Source organism: Pagrus pagrus (genome assembly GCF_965226575.1).
Source record: "Pagrus pagrus genome assembly, chromosome: 6".
NCBI classification, from domain to species: domain Eukaryota; kingdom Metazoa; phylum Chordata; class Actinopteri; order Spariformes; family Sparidae; genus Pagrus; species Pagrus pagrus.
The window spans coordinates 25623925-25641488 of NC_140190.1; the positions used below are offsets into that span (position 1 = coordinate 25623925).

At 41.6% G+C, this 17564-nt stretch overlaps 1 protein-coding gene across 3 annotated transcripts in view; it reads right to left on the reverse strand.

The window, feature by feature from the left end:
• lrp8 (low density lipoprotein receptor-related protein 8, apolipoprotein e receptor) overlaps positions 1 to 11134 on the reverse strand; it is a 182391-nt gene extending 171257 nt beyond the window's left edge. For all 3 annotated transcript variants that reach the window (XM_084354996.1, XM_084354997.1, XM_084354995.1), the window contains exons 1-2: positions 11019 to 11134; positions 9978 to 10103 (exon numbers count right to left, since the gene is read on the reverse strand). In XM_084354996.1, coding sequence (XP_084211122.1) covers positions 9978 to 10103; positions 11019 to 11121 — 229 coding nt within the window. In that variant the 5' untranslated portion in view covers positions 11122 to 11134. The remainder of the gene's footprint in view (positions 1 to 9977; positions 10104 to 11018) is intronic.
• Positions 11135 to 17564: the final 6430 nt, after the last annotated feature.

The following is a 17564-nucleotide window of genomic DNA, read 5'->3' on the forward strand; positions in this document are numbered from 1 at the left end:
AGAAAATCAGCAAACTCTCACATTTGATAAGCCGGTTCCACCAAATATTCAATATTTTGTATCAGAAATAACTCTAAACAATAAGCTGATTATTGAAACTGCTGATAATTAAGTGGACTTATTTATTGCTTTCCAAGACAAGCAGTTTCTGTTATAGCTGTAATTAGTATTGTATTACTGAATAACAACTTTGATCATTATAAACAGGCTAAATATGGAACTTGTTTTTCAAGCACCCTAACTGCTTGGTCTGTAAGTGTGAAACAAACTGTGAAAAATGGCCATCACAAGCTCCCAGTGCCCAGACTGGCATCTTTACATTACTTGCTTTGCTTTGTTTGTCAACCAACAGTCCCACACCCACAGATTGTCTAAATAAGATGATAAAAACAGAGAAAATCAGCAAACTCTCACATTTGATAAGCCGGTTCCACCAAATATTCAATATTTTGTATCAGAAATACTCTAAACAATGAGCTGATTATGGAAAGGATTAGTGAGCTATTGATTGTTTCCCAAGACCTCGACTAGAGCATATTCTAGAGCCAGGACAGCTCCACCTTCAGCACAGGTTCAGCATTTAAAAACTTGATTTGGTGAAGTATTTGTTTGACAGGTACAAACTTCAGGTGTAGCTAACATTAGTCACACAAGCTACTGTAGCTTGCTATAATCTTGTAATGCAAAATTGCAAACAGATTGTATTCTACTAAAGGTTTATGCAACACCTGGTATGCCTACACTGCACGGAGAGAGAAACTTATTTTACAAAATGTCCAGACAAAGATGTGGACTGGAAACCGAACTGAATAGGAGTGATTGACAAAATAGTTTTAATGATGCATGCATAAACTATCACAGGGATGATTATAAATCATAATCCTAACACAACAAGACTGGGAACAAGAACTCTATTATTATTATTATTATGATGGCTCTATACATCATTTAACTGGCTGCAATTATTACATCTAATAATAAAAGCCCTGCATTTCAGCTTTGACACATCGGATATGTATCACCTCAGACAGCTCCATCTGTAATATTAGGATGTAATTTTAGCATCAGTCAATATTTTCTGCTGCCTAATGATGCAAGTTATACAAGTGTGAGATCTAAGGTTATAGACATTCTCTGAGACCTTTTCTCTTTTTTGATTCCTTCCAAGCCTCATTACATCTGTTTTCTCCAATCAGGCATTGACACGTACACAAACATAACATACACAAACACACAGGTACACGCACCAAATTCACCATAGCCCTAACTCCCACTTTAACCAAACTGATTTCCTGCCTTCTGCTGGTGGAAAATAACCTGTTTTCTTATTAACAAAAGACCCTGGAGTAGAGTACGATGTAATGAATCAGACTGAACAAACCAACAGTTAGACCTCCGCTCGTAGACTAAGACTGAGGGCAGGAAAACCTGAACAGAAGAGAAAAGAAGAAGAGCAACAGAGCAAAGAAAAATGAAGAGAAGTATAAAAGGAAGAAGTTAAATAGGACAGAAAAAGACGGAGAGAGAGCAACCAGGTAAAGAGGCATTAAGGCGATATTATCAGAGAGGGGAGTCAGACTAAACTCTCTTTCCTCCACTTTGTAACTTCAACGTAAAACTTTTCATGAAAACTTTCTGACATGCAGCACTCAAGGGCTCTATCTCAGTGTCAGCCCAGCAGACTGGTATTAGCAGCCATGTTTTATTCATCAGCATTCATAGTTTTCGTTTCATACGCCGCTCCCTGACTGCGTATACCAGGCGACAGAGCGCAAGGTGAAAAACAGGATTACAGCAAATGTAAATAATAAAGTGGAGGCACATGAAGATATTCGCTTAATCTGAGCTGGGGATTAATGCCATGATACCCTGTCAGACACGGCTGGGTTGGGGGGGGGGGGGTAACAACAGCACAACACAACAACACAGGCACAAAGAGACACACGAGAACAAGACATAGCTCAACACACACACACACACGGTGGGGAAATAGGATTGTAGCGTTATCGGAGTTTGACTTTGAACAATAAGTGACTTTGCGGCAGAGCAGACAAACAACGCACAGTAATCTGTCGAAAACGGACCAGCTAATTCTGACAGAAAAGAGAGAAGGGAGTTGGGATGTTTTGCACAGAAAGTAGGAGAGATAAAGAGAGCAGGAGAGAAATTAACAAACTACTGAAATACAGATAGGAGTATCACTTTTTAGGCTTGCAGCATCCCCCCTCAAAGTTTCTTCCAGTCTCTTGACACCTCTCTCAAACTTCTTCTAACTAACTCATGCCTTCACTCTCTGTTCACAGTATGTTTCACCTTAAATAACCATCCGTTACTTTTCCACACCTTTCATCAGGCCAGAGGCAGTTATATTGTGTTCCGGGCCACAATGTTCCTCAGGGAACAAAAGCAGAGCCCATGAACACGGCTTTTTGAAAAAACACCTTGACTGTCTGTGACACTTGGACTTTGCTGCAGGCCCGGACCGTCTTTCTGCTGCACTCTTGCTGTTGTTTGTGTGAGAACGTGGGCCTGAGTGTGTGTGTGATATTCACTTTCCAATAGTTCAAAAGTTATTCATTCAACATTCCTTTAAGCTTTAAAGCAAGGCCACTGAATGACAAAGAACTGATTTAGTCTGCAATCACTTCATGAAATCTTTTACATTTGCTTTTTCGCATTCGTTTCTTTCAGTATTGGTTGGTTAAAAGTAACGTGGGCACAGAGGCAAAAGAGCAGGCCATCTGAATGTCACCTGCATTCAGTTTTGGGTTTTTTCGGCTTCAGGGTAGCACAACAGCTGTAAACACAACAGTGACATATTATCACCTTATAAAACTTATATAACAAATGTTGAGTTCTACACGTCTAGCAGAAGTGGAGCAACACTGGCATTCACGTGGAGTTTCATCAGCCACCGGATGAATGTAAACCCAATATTCACTCTTCTTCTAGATCTGTGTTTGGTCTCTTGAGCCACTAAACGCTCCAAAATGTTCACAAGCTAGTTGCTAACTGTCTGCTTGCCTTGTTGTGCTGGAAAGTTAGCGCACAGTGGGTTTATTATAACGTTTGCCTGTGTGTCTCTGTCTGGTAATGATGCGGATGAAAGCATTAAACATGAACCAAAACGGTTAAGCTGTGGCCATAAAACTTACAAATGAATAAAACAAATTGAGGATTAATATATTTGATGACCTGGTGTGAGCTGTAAATTCTGCTATCAGCAAAACTTTAACAGGAAACAATATGCTTGGCATTATTCCAGCGTACCAACTGGTTCAATAGAATCTGGAGTCATACAATATTTCCAAGATACTTGTGCATCGAGTTTGGACCATCCCTTGAGGTAACCTTCTCAAACCAATCCAAAATATTATCAAGCTCTTCCAGTTTTATTATGCCTTTCTGATTTGATACTTGCTAATCCTCCCCAAATAATAACCCGGCAGCTGAATAGAAAAAACCTTATTCTGCTGATAAATATGCCAATATTTTGGAAGAAGCAGTGAGGGAAGACAAACAGAGAGAATGTGTGGACAATGGAGCTTTTCTTTTATTTGTGTATCAACATACAAAAAGAGAAAGAGAAATGAGTCTCCAGGCAGAGGCAAACTCATACTTCTTATCTTTGCTTTCTCACTCACACACACACACGCACAGGCACACTCCTCACGGTGCAGATTCTCACCCACTGAGACACTCACTAATTGGATTAGAAGTATGTAGATGGACAGTGCAGTCTCACTTTCTCTCTTACACTCATACACCCACCATTTCTGCTTCCTCCTTGAAAGTTTGCTGCATTTCATACTCCTGCCCTTCGTGTCAATACAAAGCCATTACTCCAGAAAGACCAGAGAAATACTGAGAGGGGTAACGGGTGCAGAAAGAGAGATATAAAGAGGTGGAGAGTTTGCAAAAATGACAGAGAGACAGACACACATGACCATAGATTGGTGGGAGAAAGAGAGTGGGAGCAAATGCCTCAGGCCAGCACTGACCTCAGCTAAAATTACCCTGCTGCTGTTTTGCACCACTGCACCCAACACCTATTCAGCACACCAGGTATTGTTAGCTTGTAGAGCATGATACAGTGTCTGACAAAGGTGGTGCCCCGGCACGTTTTGGGCTTGTCATCTGTCAGACTAGGAGCGCTGCGGGTGTCTGCTTGATTATGTTTAATATTCAATCTTCAAGGAATACATCATGTTTGAGGGAAGATGGGCCTGCTGGCAGTCTTAGCCTTTAATGTGTCAACAGAGCAGCAGAGAAACAGAGGAGACCAGCATCATCTTAGCTAAGTAGTCCAATGTTTTATTAATTAAAAGTTGTTTTAATTTATTGGTGAGAAGATTGATGTTTTAATGTCACTGAAGATCAAACAACAACAGTTAAGCCTCTGTATAAATTAAGCCGATAAATCTTTGATACCGATTTTGGGACAATTTCACAGACCTGTCTTTACCCAAAATGTTTAATTTGTTAAAGAAATCAGTCCATCATTAAAAAATGTTTTGTGTATTTATTGTAGTGACTCCTACACAGAACTGTCAGAACTGCCAGATGCAGCCTCATACAACCACTGAATCTAGCTTCAAGGGTGTCAGAAGTTATCATTTCCTTTGATATTAGTCAGAAGTTAAGTGTTAACATGTGGCACTGAATAAGATTACAACTCCTTATTGAATAGGGAACCAGATTTGTATAAAAACAGAGTTGTTCTTTAGCTGGCAACTTTACCAACTAGCCAATTTCCCCAAAAATGCTTTTTTCTTTCAATGATGTGTCTTGCGTGTTGACATCTGTTTGTGAAATGCTTTGTGAGTGGTTTCTCCATGCACACAAAGCTGACCAGAAACCACACAGAAATACTTGCACAAACAGACACATAAACAGACACACACACACATGGTGCCTCAGTAGTCACAGAGCACAGCAGTTTGTTTCCTTCTCTGGAGACCAGAGCATTGCAGCTGCGTACAATCCTCACATGTATGTGGACACACAAACTAGCACACAACACTACGACCTTAGTCCAACGCAGAAAAGCAAGTGATGGATTGGGGTGTCGCCATTCGCTTGAGTGTGAGGTTGTCAATGGATGAAGTGTGTGGGTGCTTGTGTGAATGTGTGTTTGATGGAGTTACACCCCCAAATTCAACTGTGTGTGTGTGTGTGTGTGTGTATGTGTGTGTGTGTGTGTGTGTATTTGTGTATGTTTTGTCCTTTCAGAAACAGTGCGTCTCTCTTATTTTATGTGAGTCTTGCCACACAGTCCTGCTGCTACACACACATTGTGTGTTTCTGTGTGTGTGTGTGTGTGTGTTTGTGTGTAATTGATTAAGCTACTGGTCCCTCTGACCTCGTACTCCCATTAAAAGTCTGACCCCAGCTGTGCTGCACCGAGCAGTGTGTGTGTGTGTGTGTGTGTGTGTGCGTGACACTGTGTATGTGTATGTATCAGCAGGTGACCAAAAATGTGTTTTTGTGAGCCGTTCAGTATAATGCCTTTTATGCCTGAAGCGCTTCTCTGCAGTCTCTTATTACAGTGTCAGGTTTGTGTGTGTGTGTGTGTGTGTGTGTGTGTGTGAGAGAGAGAGAGCCAGGCCTCATATGCGCACGCACACACATACACACACAGAGCAGTGGCGTGAAATATGTTGTGATGTCTCCTCTATGGGAAGCTGGTTTCAGACTGCAGAGGAGACGCTCCCCTTCTCAGACCTGCTCAGACCCATTGTCCTGCTGTGACACACAAACCCACACACACACATACACAATTGTACACACTCAGCTCAGCAACAACTTTCTTCCCACCCTTACGGATTCTCTTTCTTTCTATCTATGTTTTTTAGTACTGTTGGTATCATTACGAGAGCTGTAACTTAAGCTTTTTTTCTATTGATTACTCCTTTATTGTTTAAAGTGTCAAAAGATAACTCTGAGGTGACAGCTTCATATTACTTAATATACAAAGATATTGAAAAAACAATCATATGGAACAAAGGCAGGCATTTAAACTCACATTTGAGCAGCTGTAACCACCAAATATATTATGTAATATATATAATATAGATAAATGTCTTAAATAACCATCAAAATGGATGCCAATTCAGTTTCTATTGATTGATTCATTGAGTAATTCTCACAAACAGTATTTTTTACAGTGCAGTGAGATCAAGGCCATTTGGAGGAGACGACTCTGCACAGCGAAGTGAGAGAGTGGGAACAATTGAAAGCTAACATGTGGTTCAGATATGAGATGGTTTTACGGTGGCATTTTGGATTACGCATGTTTAAATCCACTTAAATCCGCTGTAAAAATGATAAGGCTTTTTTTCCGTACATGCCACAGCCCAAATATAGGTCATACAGAGCCGTCCAGAGATGGATAGTTGCCATGTCTATGCATACACATGTGCAGGAGTGTTGTGTTCACTACAAAGAAAGCACACGCATGCACAAAAACCCCAGCACCACCTCCATCACCACCACCACTTTACCGTCTCCCAGGGCAACAAGAGCGAAATCTACCAAGAGGCATGTTGAGAATAAAGCAGAGGAGAGGGGAGGAGAGGAGAGGAGCAGGAGGAGGAAGAAGAGAAAGAGAAACGGAGAACGAAAGAGAGGAGAGACGAGGAACAAAAGACAACCAAATCTACCTAAATTATTCTAATACAGTTGTGAGACGAAGGATGGAAGAAATAGGGGAAAGAGGCGGGGAGATAATAAGCACACGCACAGATACTATAGCTTATACTCATGCATACACATACATGCAAACAGTTGTACCTGACCTGGATGTGTTTACATGCACACTGTTGCCTTAACAGACCACAGGTACTCAGAGTTGGTGTAGTATAGAGCGCTTTTGCATTTGGGTTATGGTATTACAGCATGTTCGAACACAGTTAAAGTTCTGTCAACAAGTATTCAAAGCTGGTGTCCTGGACACAAAACTGAGGCTCAAATCCACCTGCATGGAATGTTTTCGGAAACCAATTATCGAATTACCAACATTATGGATCTCTGAGCAACCTAAACGTACAAATATCTTAACTTTCCATATATACACTGTCTGAATCCCACACAATTAATGTGAGAATAGCTACAACAACCAGAGATGCAACAATTAAGCGCTTAGTTGTCAACCTTGAAGTTATTCAACAATTATTTTGATAACTGATTAATCTGTGAGTCAAAATTCTCTAATTCCAGCTTTCATTCTGGCTTTGTTTCTCTTAAGTGACATTAAACTTAATATTTTTGACAACTGAAGACGTCATTGTGGGCTTTGTGAAACCTTTATCAACATTTTTCATAATCTTTCGACATTTTATAAGCCAAACAACTAAACGATTAATCAATAAACTAATTGACAGATTGATTGTCAATGAGAAGTCCTACATCTATCCTCAAGTTTAACCAGTTAACAAGCTCACAGTCTATAGCAGATGTCCACAATATTTAACTGGTCAGACTGTTTTTAGTTAGGACAAACATCAGAAGTTAGCGAGCACTAGAAACAAAATATAATGTGTTAATCTCAAGGTTCAAGGTTCAATTATCTATTGGAAATGCTTTCGAGAAACTTCAGTATCAAACTATATCCAACAATTCATCATGATATAGATTTTAGGTCTCGCTCTAATATGTAACATTTGACCGCTTTGCCATAATAGACATCATACATTCATTTTGAAAGTCAGAGGAAGAAAAAACAATGAAAGCCATTTGATGTGTTACAATCAGTCATACAATCAGGTGTTGGACGGGTGCTTAGTGAATGATATCAATGTCATTCATTTGATGTGCCGCCTACTTTGAACGACATCTGTTTCAATCCTATTTAGCTTTGCCACCACAACCGAACCTGCTTGACATTGCTCGGCTAACCTCCTCCTCATTTTCATCACAATTATGCGATGTTTCCTCTCCTGTTTGCCCTCGCTGCCCATTCTCCATAATACTGTGCTCCTATGTTCCTTCGGAGCTGTTCTTTTCACTGTCCTGTTCCTCTCAATTCAATCTGTCCCATCTTTTTCCTACTCCTCCTCCTCCTCCTCCTCCTCTTCCTCCTCCTCCTCCTCAACCTCCTCCACCCCTCCACTGAGCTCTGCTGGTGATATTGGGTTTTTGGGGAGGGGGCACAGTGGCAGTGCTGGCATCTGTTCGAAGGGCTGGCGTGCTGCCAGCCACTGAGCATCACTCCGGCAACCAGAGTCACGCTGTTGGATTTATCTCCAACCAACCTGTCAGCTGATGCTCTTTGTGGGCGTAAGACGAGTGGGCATAGGCTCTTTGGCATTCGCACTGCCAAGGTGCCCACAGGAGATTTTAAAAATGGGGAGGAGAAAAAAAAACCCTCAGTGGGTGCTACATTGCTGAGGAAGTGAGACAGCTCTTTAGAAAGAAGCACCCAACTTCCAACACAGGCTGAGGGCTGAAGCACTCAAAGAGTACAGAGTCGAAGTGGGTTGGAGGGGAGCGAGGGAGCAAGGTATGGATGTAGCAAAAGAGAGTGTAAGGCACAGCAAGAGGGAAAAAGTAGATAAAGGTAGAGACTGAGCAGGGGAAGAGATCGAGAGAGTGACAGAGCAGCCCAAGAGGGAAGCACAACTGCATCTGAAGCTTACAGGATATGTAGCAAAAAGAGTGAAGAGAGAAGACGGAGTCAGAGCACATTTCTGCTCCAAACAAAGTGGCTCCGTTCAAAGAACACTCACCTTCTGGCTTAAGTGGCATTTTCACATTCTCTGTGAGCAGCGCTTACACCGAACAACAAGGTAAACCACACCTGTTAGATCATTAAAATATAACTCTACTTCCAGCAGGTATTGCCCACTTAATGAACAATACCCCAATCAGTCTCTGCGGTCAGTGACACGTGTCTGTAAATGTCACAGCATTCATCCAGCGAACTCAAGATATTCAGCGGCCACCGTCGTGGTGAGCATGTGAGTTTAGAGAATCATGGGTATAGTGTGCCGGTCCCAAAGATAAGCCGTGAATCAATTGGCCGCTAATGTAACCATTCAAGCAATTAGTTACCATGACAAATTTATATGCAGTGATTACTCGGCTGATTGTCCATGCAATTTGAAATCGGAAAAGAGTCAGTTAAACCAGAATCGCACACTACGGGTAATTTTCACTCATTCCTGAACGACATTATAAACAATATTTGATCACCCAAAATTATATATGTATTTCTGTATTTGGAGCTCGAACTCCTGCCAACAGAAGCAGAGGCGCAAAGCAGCAGCCAAATTGTGATCAGCATATCTAAGATCCACAGTATTTGCATTAGAGCAGGCTTTATTAGTCAGCAGTGAGATGTCATGACACTGAGACCGCAATTTAATCTCACTATTTCAGATATGGCACATATCAGTGAAGCCATTATGTACCCAAAGCATCATGAGACAGTGTAGCAGAGGGAACGGTCTCGCTCATAACAGGAGTGACGTTATCTCAACCCAGACACAGCAAGATAAGAGAAATAATGATAATATTATGAAAAGCATTGCTCTGGCCCAGTAGGGCCAGGGCTCTTTGTGTCAGAGGTTTGCTTCAGGAAGTGAAATTAGTAAAATTCCTGTGGCCATGTGACCTGAGCAATGATCCAGGATCAGCAGATCCTGCACTGACGCCTGCACACTAACAACTGAAACAGAGATTCCAGAGGGGCCCAAAGCAAAATGATAAGGAGCTTATTCTGAGTATAACTTAATTCATTCAAAAGTTATAACATATACAAGCACACACAGCCATCCGGTTATGTACTAGCTCATATCAAACAGCCAATAATGGTCTGGGACTGAATGTGTGTCAGCTTGTGAATCCTTCTCATGAAAATGTTTGGGAGTCCTTGTCCTGGATTAAGACTCCACATGATAGCAGGTATACTCAAGGTCCACTGGGCAGCAAGCAAAGGCATCATTACGTTTATCCGCCGGTGTAACTGGACTACTTACGACAGTTCTCCTCGTCGCTGCTGTCTGAGCAATCATCATCATCATCACATCTCCACAGGGTCGGGATGCATCGTCCGTTCTTGCACTGAAACTGCCCGGCTTCACACTCCGACTCCGTATGAGTTCCTGTGTTGCCAGAAAAAAAACCAAGTGGTCATCTCCTCTTTGTTTCATTTAGCAGTGAATACATGTAGATATGAGCTGAGTTTAATGCCATAAAGTGTATTAAAGTCACTTTAAAATAAATCCACTTAAAACCATGGACACATGCTGGGGTAATTACAGGCATTTACAGGGATGAGGCATGTAAGAACATTATCAAGACCCGCCTATGGCAAAAGAGAGCTTGACTACAACCTTTTCACGTGGCTGTTTCTTCAATTTTGGATGGTTAACTGATTTACTGCCACAGTTTCCAGATAGATCACATGTAAGCCTTTGTTTTAAGAAAGCAGGAAATTAAGTACTGAAGGTTGTAAATAGATTTAATAGCTCTAAACCCTCCAATACTATTATCTGTGGTTAGCTGATCTGTTTTTCTTAAACCCAACATTCCCACAACATTATTCACACTTTTCACTGTTATTATGTCAGTCTTGCATGTTTGTATATGTATCTATAGGCTTCGATGCGACTATAACTGACCTGCTGCCACCTGAACACAAAGATCTGTTCAGGCATATCTATTTAAGCGGGTGTTTTGGCTGCAGCCACAAAAACACAGACCGATGCAGCCTACACTTTGAGTTCACATCAGCAGACACACAGCCTTACACCACCAGCCTACTGCATTTAAACACGTGTTTAGATTGTACTGATCTTTTCTTCCGCGTATCGCCACCTCATGTCACCGGTGATCGCATTCACTGACGCGGACGAAGGATCCAGGTGTGAGCCACTGCATGCAAGTGTATGATATTAGCTGGCGGAGACGCGGGCTCCGGTGACAGACGAGCCGTTTACACACACATCCCCACAGCGCTGCCGTCCGTGATGCGATGCTACATTCACCTCCTCGCTGCGAGACAAGTGCCTTCTTACCTTTAGCGCAGTGGAGCTCCATGAGTAGCAAATGTAATAAGACAAGCTTCCCGACTTCTGTCCACATCTTTAGATCCCGGGGGGGTCTACGGTTGCGGTTCATGCAAGTGTAAAAGCAGTGAAGGATCCCCAACCTCTCACTCGCTGCGTGCTGCTCTCTCTGCCGCTGCTCCTGAGAGTGAGTGTGTGATCAGCCCGGCTCGCTGCTGGCTCTGCCTCTGCCTCGGCTGCAGTTTGAATCGGTGACGCTTATGGGCGGGATAGCCAGAGATGTTGTCTGCGGTTAATGTAGTAGGGAGAGAAATATTACGGCAAACCGGTTGTTAACTAGGGAGGTAAGTCTCAATCTGTCCCTAACGTTTCTGCTGAGTCAGACTGATTCACCAACTTTGCATATTTCAGCCTTTCGAGTATATGCCAGGTGTTGTTATGAAGCATTCCTATAATAAGCCTTGTTAAAGAAACAGTTCAACTTTTTTTCACCTGTTTACCAAATTAGACGAGAAGAATGAGTTTTGTCCGTTAAGTTAACACCCCAGCTTAATTTAACAGTCAAAGGTAACGTTTGCGGTTAGTTAGTTAGTTAACCGGGTTAAAGACAAGAAACACAAGGAAGCAACTAGCTTAGCTTGGCTTCTTTCAAAGTTCAAAAAGTAGTTTTATTTAAAACCACTGAATGACACAAGTGGCACTTATGGGCGGGATAGCCAGAGATGCTGCCTGTGGTTAATGTAGTACTGTAGGTAGAAAAACCTTCATCAAACCGGTTATTAAACAGGGAAATAAGTCTCATCTGCACAAAACATTTCTGCTGAGTCACAGCAGCCTGACTCCCAAATTTGCATGGCAACATTTTTTCCACCTGAGTACAGAGTTAGAGAGAAGAATGAGTTGTGTCAGTTTAGCTAACATCACATTTCATTTAGCTAAAGCTAACAGTAAAAGGTAACATTTGGCGTTCGTTAGCATACTAGCTTGAAGACAGGAAATTAAGGTAACAGCTTGCTTAGCTTGGCTCCTTTCAAAAAGTTCAAAAATACATTTAAAACTCCCCAATTAACACATATGTGGCCTGTTTGTTTTATGCCTAAATAACCAAACTGGAAAAATTACAACTTGTGGTTCTAGTGGCAACCACCAGGGCTGAAAAATGAAGCTAACACCAAAGTGCCAAATCATTTCCTTTAATGGCCGCTCCAAAAGCAAGTTCAAAAGCAGGATTGTACCGGAAGCAATGCTGAGAAAATAATACATTTTTATTCCATCCGAATCGTGCCACGAATTACACAAAAAAGATAACCTGAGAGCAGTAATTTAGAAAATAATTTTGCATGTCAAGAAAGTTGCAGTTTGTCCTGATTTAGTTTTTTGTAAACCACTGACTAAAGTGAGACTTATGGGCAGGACTGTCAGAGAAGTTGCCTGTGGTTAATGTAGTAGGTAGAAAAAACTGCATCTAAACGGTTGTTAGTCTTATCTGTCCATAACATTTCTGCTGAGTCACAGCAGACTGCTTCCCAGACTTTGCATATTTTAGCCTATGAAGGACCAGCAGGTTATTGTATCAGCATTAAAAAATAAGCTTTGTTAAAGAAAAGGATGAACATTTAACACTCACTAACCATCAGGTGAGAAGAATGATGCCACTCTCATTGTTTTGTCAGTTAAGCTAATGTTACAGCTTTATTTAGCTAACCCTAACACTAGAAGGTAACGTTGACATTGGTTAGCTAACTAGCTTGAAGACAGGAAACAGAAGGAAACAACAAGCTTAGCTTGGCTGTTTAAAGTCCAAAAATACTTTTAACTCACCGAGTTCTTGCTTATTTTATCCCATAAAAGAACTGAACTCTTAAAATGAAGCTCAGCGTAAGTCGAGTCAGGAAAACTATCTTTTCTTTCACCTCCCTCTCTGCTCCCTCCATTCACCTGACATGGGCGTTTCTTCATGTACTTTCTCTCCATTTAACCAACCAGATTCTGCCTCGAACACTATCAGCCAATCATGTCTCTTCTTTCAAACTTGAAACCGCTCTCCTCTCTGCTGTCAGCTGTCATTTCAGGCATTCATGCGACCCTCCTCCACCCCATCCTCCTCCAGCTCTTCATCCAGTGGCTCCAGGATCCTTCTTCCTCCATCACCACCACCGGTGTCTGGACTCCATCGGAGTCTATTCTACACACGGCCTCATCGCCTCCCCAGATATTACTTCATCAAGATGGAGTCTAACCGCCAAAGACTTTCTCATTCTCTTTGTACACATGGCAATAAATCTTCATGTTCACTCAAAATATTACGAGTCTCTCCTGATTGAAATCTCAACTTGTGGTTCTGCCAGGTGGTGACTTCCACAACTGAAAAATGAGGCTAACCTCAAAGACACAAAAACTGAAGTTCCTTGTATGGCCACTGGTGGGCTCCAAAAGCAAAAAAAATAATAATAATTGCCAAACTTTACAGCAGAAACATGTATGTTTGTAACCAGGTACAAAAAACGGTCGTGACCATTTTTATGTAACTCACTTATATCAAGTTTTAAGGTTATGCATAATTACAGACATGGCCACTCTGGGTGGGCTGCTGGCTGTCCAGCTAGCTGCTAGCAAACAGGCGTCATTTGGCCACTTTGTTACCTTCATGCACCACTGAGCAGCTTTCATAGTAATGAATGCGGCGCCGCCTCCGACCCTGTATCCAGATTTTCTATTATTGGATCCATGGCCACCACACTGGCCCTGCAGAAACCTATAAGTGATGTCAGAGAGATACAGTCCTTGGGGGTTTAAAGGGTTCATGGAGTATATTTGCTGTCCACCTGACAACTAACAAGACTCCCACCAAGAAATTGTCCTGCACACTAGAATTTGTTGTTGTTTTTTTACACTTTGGTTTTTATTTTATGAATGAACAAATAAGAGTTAATGCATCAATTAGTCAGCATTAAACATGCCAGCTGGTGGACGTTTGGACAGGGCCAGGCTAGCTGTGTCCTCCTCACCCAGTCTTTATCCTGAGCTAAGGTAATTGTCTTTTTTCCAAAAATTGTTTCAAACTAAATTACTTTGACTAATTCTTTATGCGACTCAAACCCAGAATTAACTGTAGCCTTTATTCTACAGAGGCTGAAGTGAAATCACTGACTTATTGAGTGTATTATTGATTAATTGGACAACTGTATTCCAATTTAAGATCACGTTTAGTCGTGTCAATGAGACAATGGGCGCAGCATGAAACTTATAATGCAATGTGTTTCATACAGTTCAGTTCAAAAGTCTGTAACATTGGAAACGCACATCCTTAATTTCATGTGTATACAATAACACCTGCACTGTTGCTCTCATGCACCAGCTTTCTTTGCTTCAGTTGCTGTGAAAAATGACATGCTATAAGAGAAACAGGGGGAGCATTGGCTATGTCTTTTATCCCCTTTTTCTTCACTTTTGAAGGCAGTTATTAAGGGTTGTCTTTAGTTCATATCTTCTACAAGAGGCTTTTTAAACAGTTGAGTAGCTGTAATGGCCTTTCCTTAGATGAAAGAAATCCATAAGCGCAACATGTGTGATACGTTCTCTGCAATATGGTCTGACAGATTCTCACTTGGCTGGAATATCCATAATTACCGAGGGAGCCAGTGACCATCGCTTAATGAAACAGAGTTGAGTGCATGTACAGTGATATCTGAAGAGATACCTCAAGGCGTTGAAGTGACCAAACATATTCAGAGTTTGAAGTGAATAAAAAGTGTGTGCAGTGAAAGGGAACGGGCAGGTCTGTGCTGCTGCACTGTGCAGGCGGAGTTCCCTTTTGATTTGCCGCAGTTCAGCACGGCTCATGTGCATGAAATGACTTTAACACATGAATCAACACATGAATAATGAATAAAACTACTGTATGAATAGAGGGAAAAACACAATTCTTGCCTCTTATACATTATTCAATAAAAAGAGTGTGAATGAAACATTAAAAGGATGGTACAGGTGGAGAAAATGGCCAAAATAAGGCTTCGCATCACCTTCACATTTACTGCTACCTGTGTTTGTTGTTGCAAAGTTTCCCTCAAGGGAAAAATACACCACAAAAGGAGAGTCCTGTGTTATTGCCACAGTCTTTATGTGAGTTTACTCAAGGTACTAGAGAAGGCTTATTTGCATCAAAATACTTGTGTGTGAATGCAGTTACATATTCAAATACATGCCCAGTAACTGCTGGCATGTGCACATCTATTCTTCCACATGCTGCTATCATATGGCCTGTGACATGAACCAGAGAATAATATGTGCACAGATGGTGATGCGTCCTCTGAGTTCCCTGCACACCTCTGAGTTGTGCGCAATATGTTTCATGAATGCACAAGTACTATACTACACACGTGTTATGTCATCTTTCATCCATCAAGCCCAGAGGATCAAACCATGTATGTTGCACCAGTGCGGGGCATCCCTGCAGTAGGAGTGAGCTCAGGGCCGGGCACGAATTAGAGCAGAAGAGCGAGAGCGAGTTTTCTGTTAAGACTCGCTAGACAGCTGCCAGCTGCAACGCGCTGAATAACTGCTGAAAACAAATCTCAAATATGTAAGAAAAATTCCAGATACATAAAATTACTTGTTTCCTGAATATAAATCATCACATGTATTTTTTATATCACTTCAAGCAGTGTGGTAGTGTTAGAAAAGAGGAGAAAATATACATAATTGTACATAAATATACAAATTGGGTTGCACTGTGTTTATGTTTGAAACTGCCACGGTTACGTAGTGAGATAGTTTGTCAGCTTTTTAGACAGTGATGGAGTGCCTCAATTTACAATCCAATTTAAGTATAATTAACAAACAGCATATTATTAACACAGAGCTGCAAACCGTGAGAGGTCATGGTTATTTTCTACAGAGACAATTTTCCTTTATATGAAAATATTTCAGCAAGAATCATCAAATAACAAAGTTTAAAATCTTGTGTTTTCTGCCAACAGTGTGCAGAAACAGAAGTTATGTTTGGTAAACACTTGGTAACACACGCAGCAGTTTAAAGCAACACATATCAATACGTTTATAGGAACAGTGGGTCAAATGACTACATGTAATGTGAAAGGTGCTGCTTGTAGTGATGAACCCATAAAAGCATCCTCACACATTTCTGCAGTTTTCCTTAAGTCCATGGAGCTTCTGATTCACTTTCCCAGCTCTCATCAGCATCACTTTCAGGTGCAGCAGACATATTTAATTGTGAAAAAGCTCCAATAGATCTCGTTGCTAATAAAAATTAGCAACTAGCTAGTGAATATATAGCAGAGAATTAAGTCGCAAAAGAGGAAGATATTTCCCTCAGGAGTCATTGAAGTCCTAAACAGAGCTAAGAGGAGAGTGAGTAATGACTTACATTCATCAGCTGGTCAGAAACAACTCCAAATGAATGCTGTTGTTGAGTGTCTGCTGGATGTTTAAGCTCAGATTTTACCACTTAAAGCATTTTGGATAGAAAAGTCAGGGGTGCACGACACATATCCCTCCTCTTCCCCCTAATAGCCAGCTGTCTGCTTCATCACAGCCAAACCAGGAAACGTCAGCCAACAGCGTTGTTGCACTGACGAGAGTGCACACTTGAGCTTCACGACAATTTAGACCAATTTGATGCAGCTGCATTAGAGCTTTTAATAGGCAAAGAAAAGGAGGATATCAAGCTAATGTTCAAGTGTCCTGGTGTGACGAGATGACGCTTCACAGCACAGTAGAAGTAGCCTGTGGGAATGTTTTCAACTTTATTTTGGGGCAACGTCACCAAACTTTTGAAGTGGATGTTATCAGATTTTAACAAGTGATTCTGTACATACAGATGTTTATGTCCTGGTGACCACTGAAACTGAAGTTATCACTCTCTGTCCATTCGTTTAGATATAAGCCTGGTCTTGTTAGCCCGAAATAACTGCCCGGGGACGTTGCCAAGATGGCTGCGAGAGTGCGGCAAGACATTGGTCATATCACTTTTATAAGGTGAGTGTGACGTGTTGTGTTTGCAGTTTTTCTGTGAATTTGCACATGAGTTAGGAAAGATGTCCTCAGCTGTCATCGTGTGTGAGGTGAGGCAGCAGGGCGTCACATTGCAGTACTGTACTGTCTTCATGTTTCTACACTCGCATCCCACTGTGTCTGATTTCTACCCTTTGAGATCAATGCTGAAATCTTGATCATTTCTCATCTGTGCACACACAGTTGGAGCTCACTCCTGCACTCATCTTTGCCGCAGGACAGTGAGTGAGTCCGACTGAGACCTTCAGACCTTTCAGATGATTACTTTCCTCTTCTGTCTCTTTATCTCTCTCTCTGTCTCTTTGTCTGTGCTCGCTCTAACCGTGTTTCTTTCCCCCTTTCTCTCATCTTTTAATCTCCATCTCTCTATCCTTTCCTCCTCTCTTTCCTCTTTCTCTTCTTTCCTCCTCCCTTCTTCCATCCTCTCTCTTTCTTTCTCTCTCCCTCTCTCTGGCCTGAGACAGATAATGCTGTCAAAAAAAAAGACAACAGAGCCGGTGGTCAGCAAATCTTCTGTCTTTC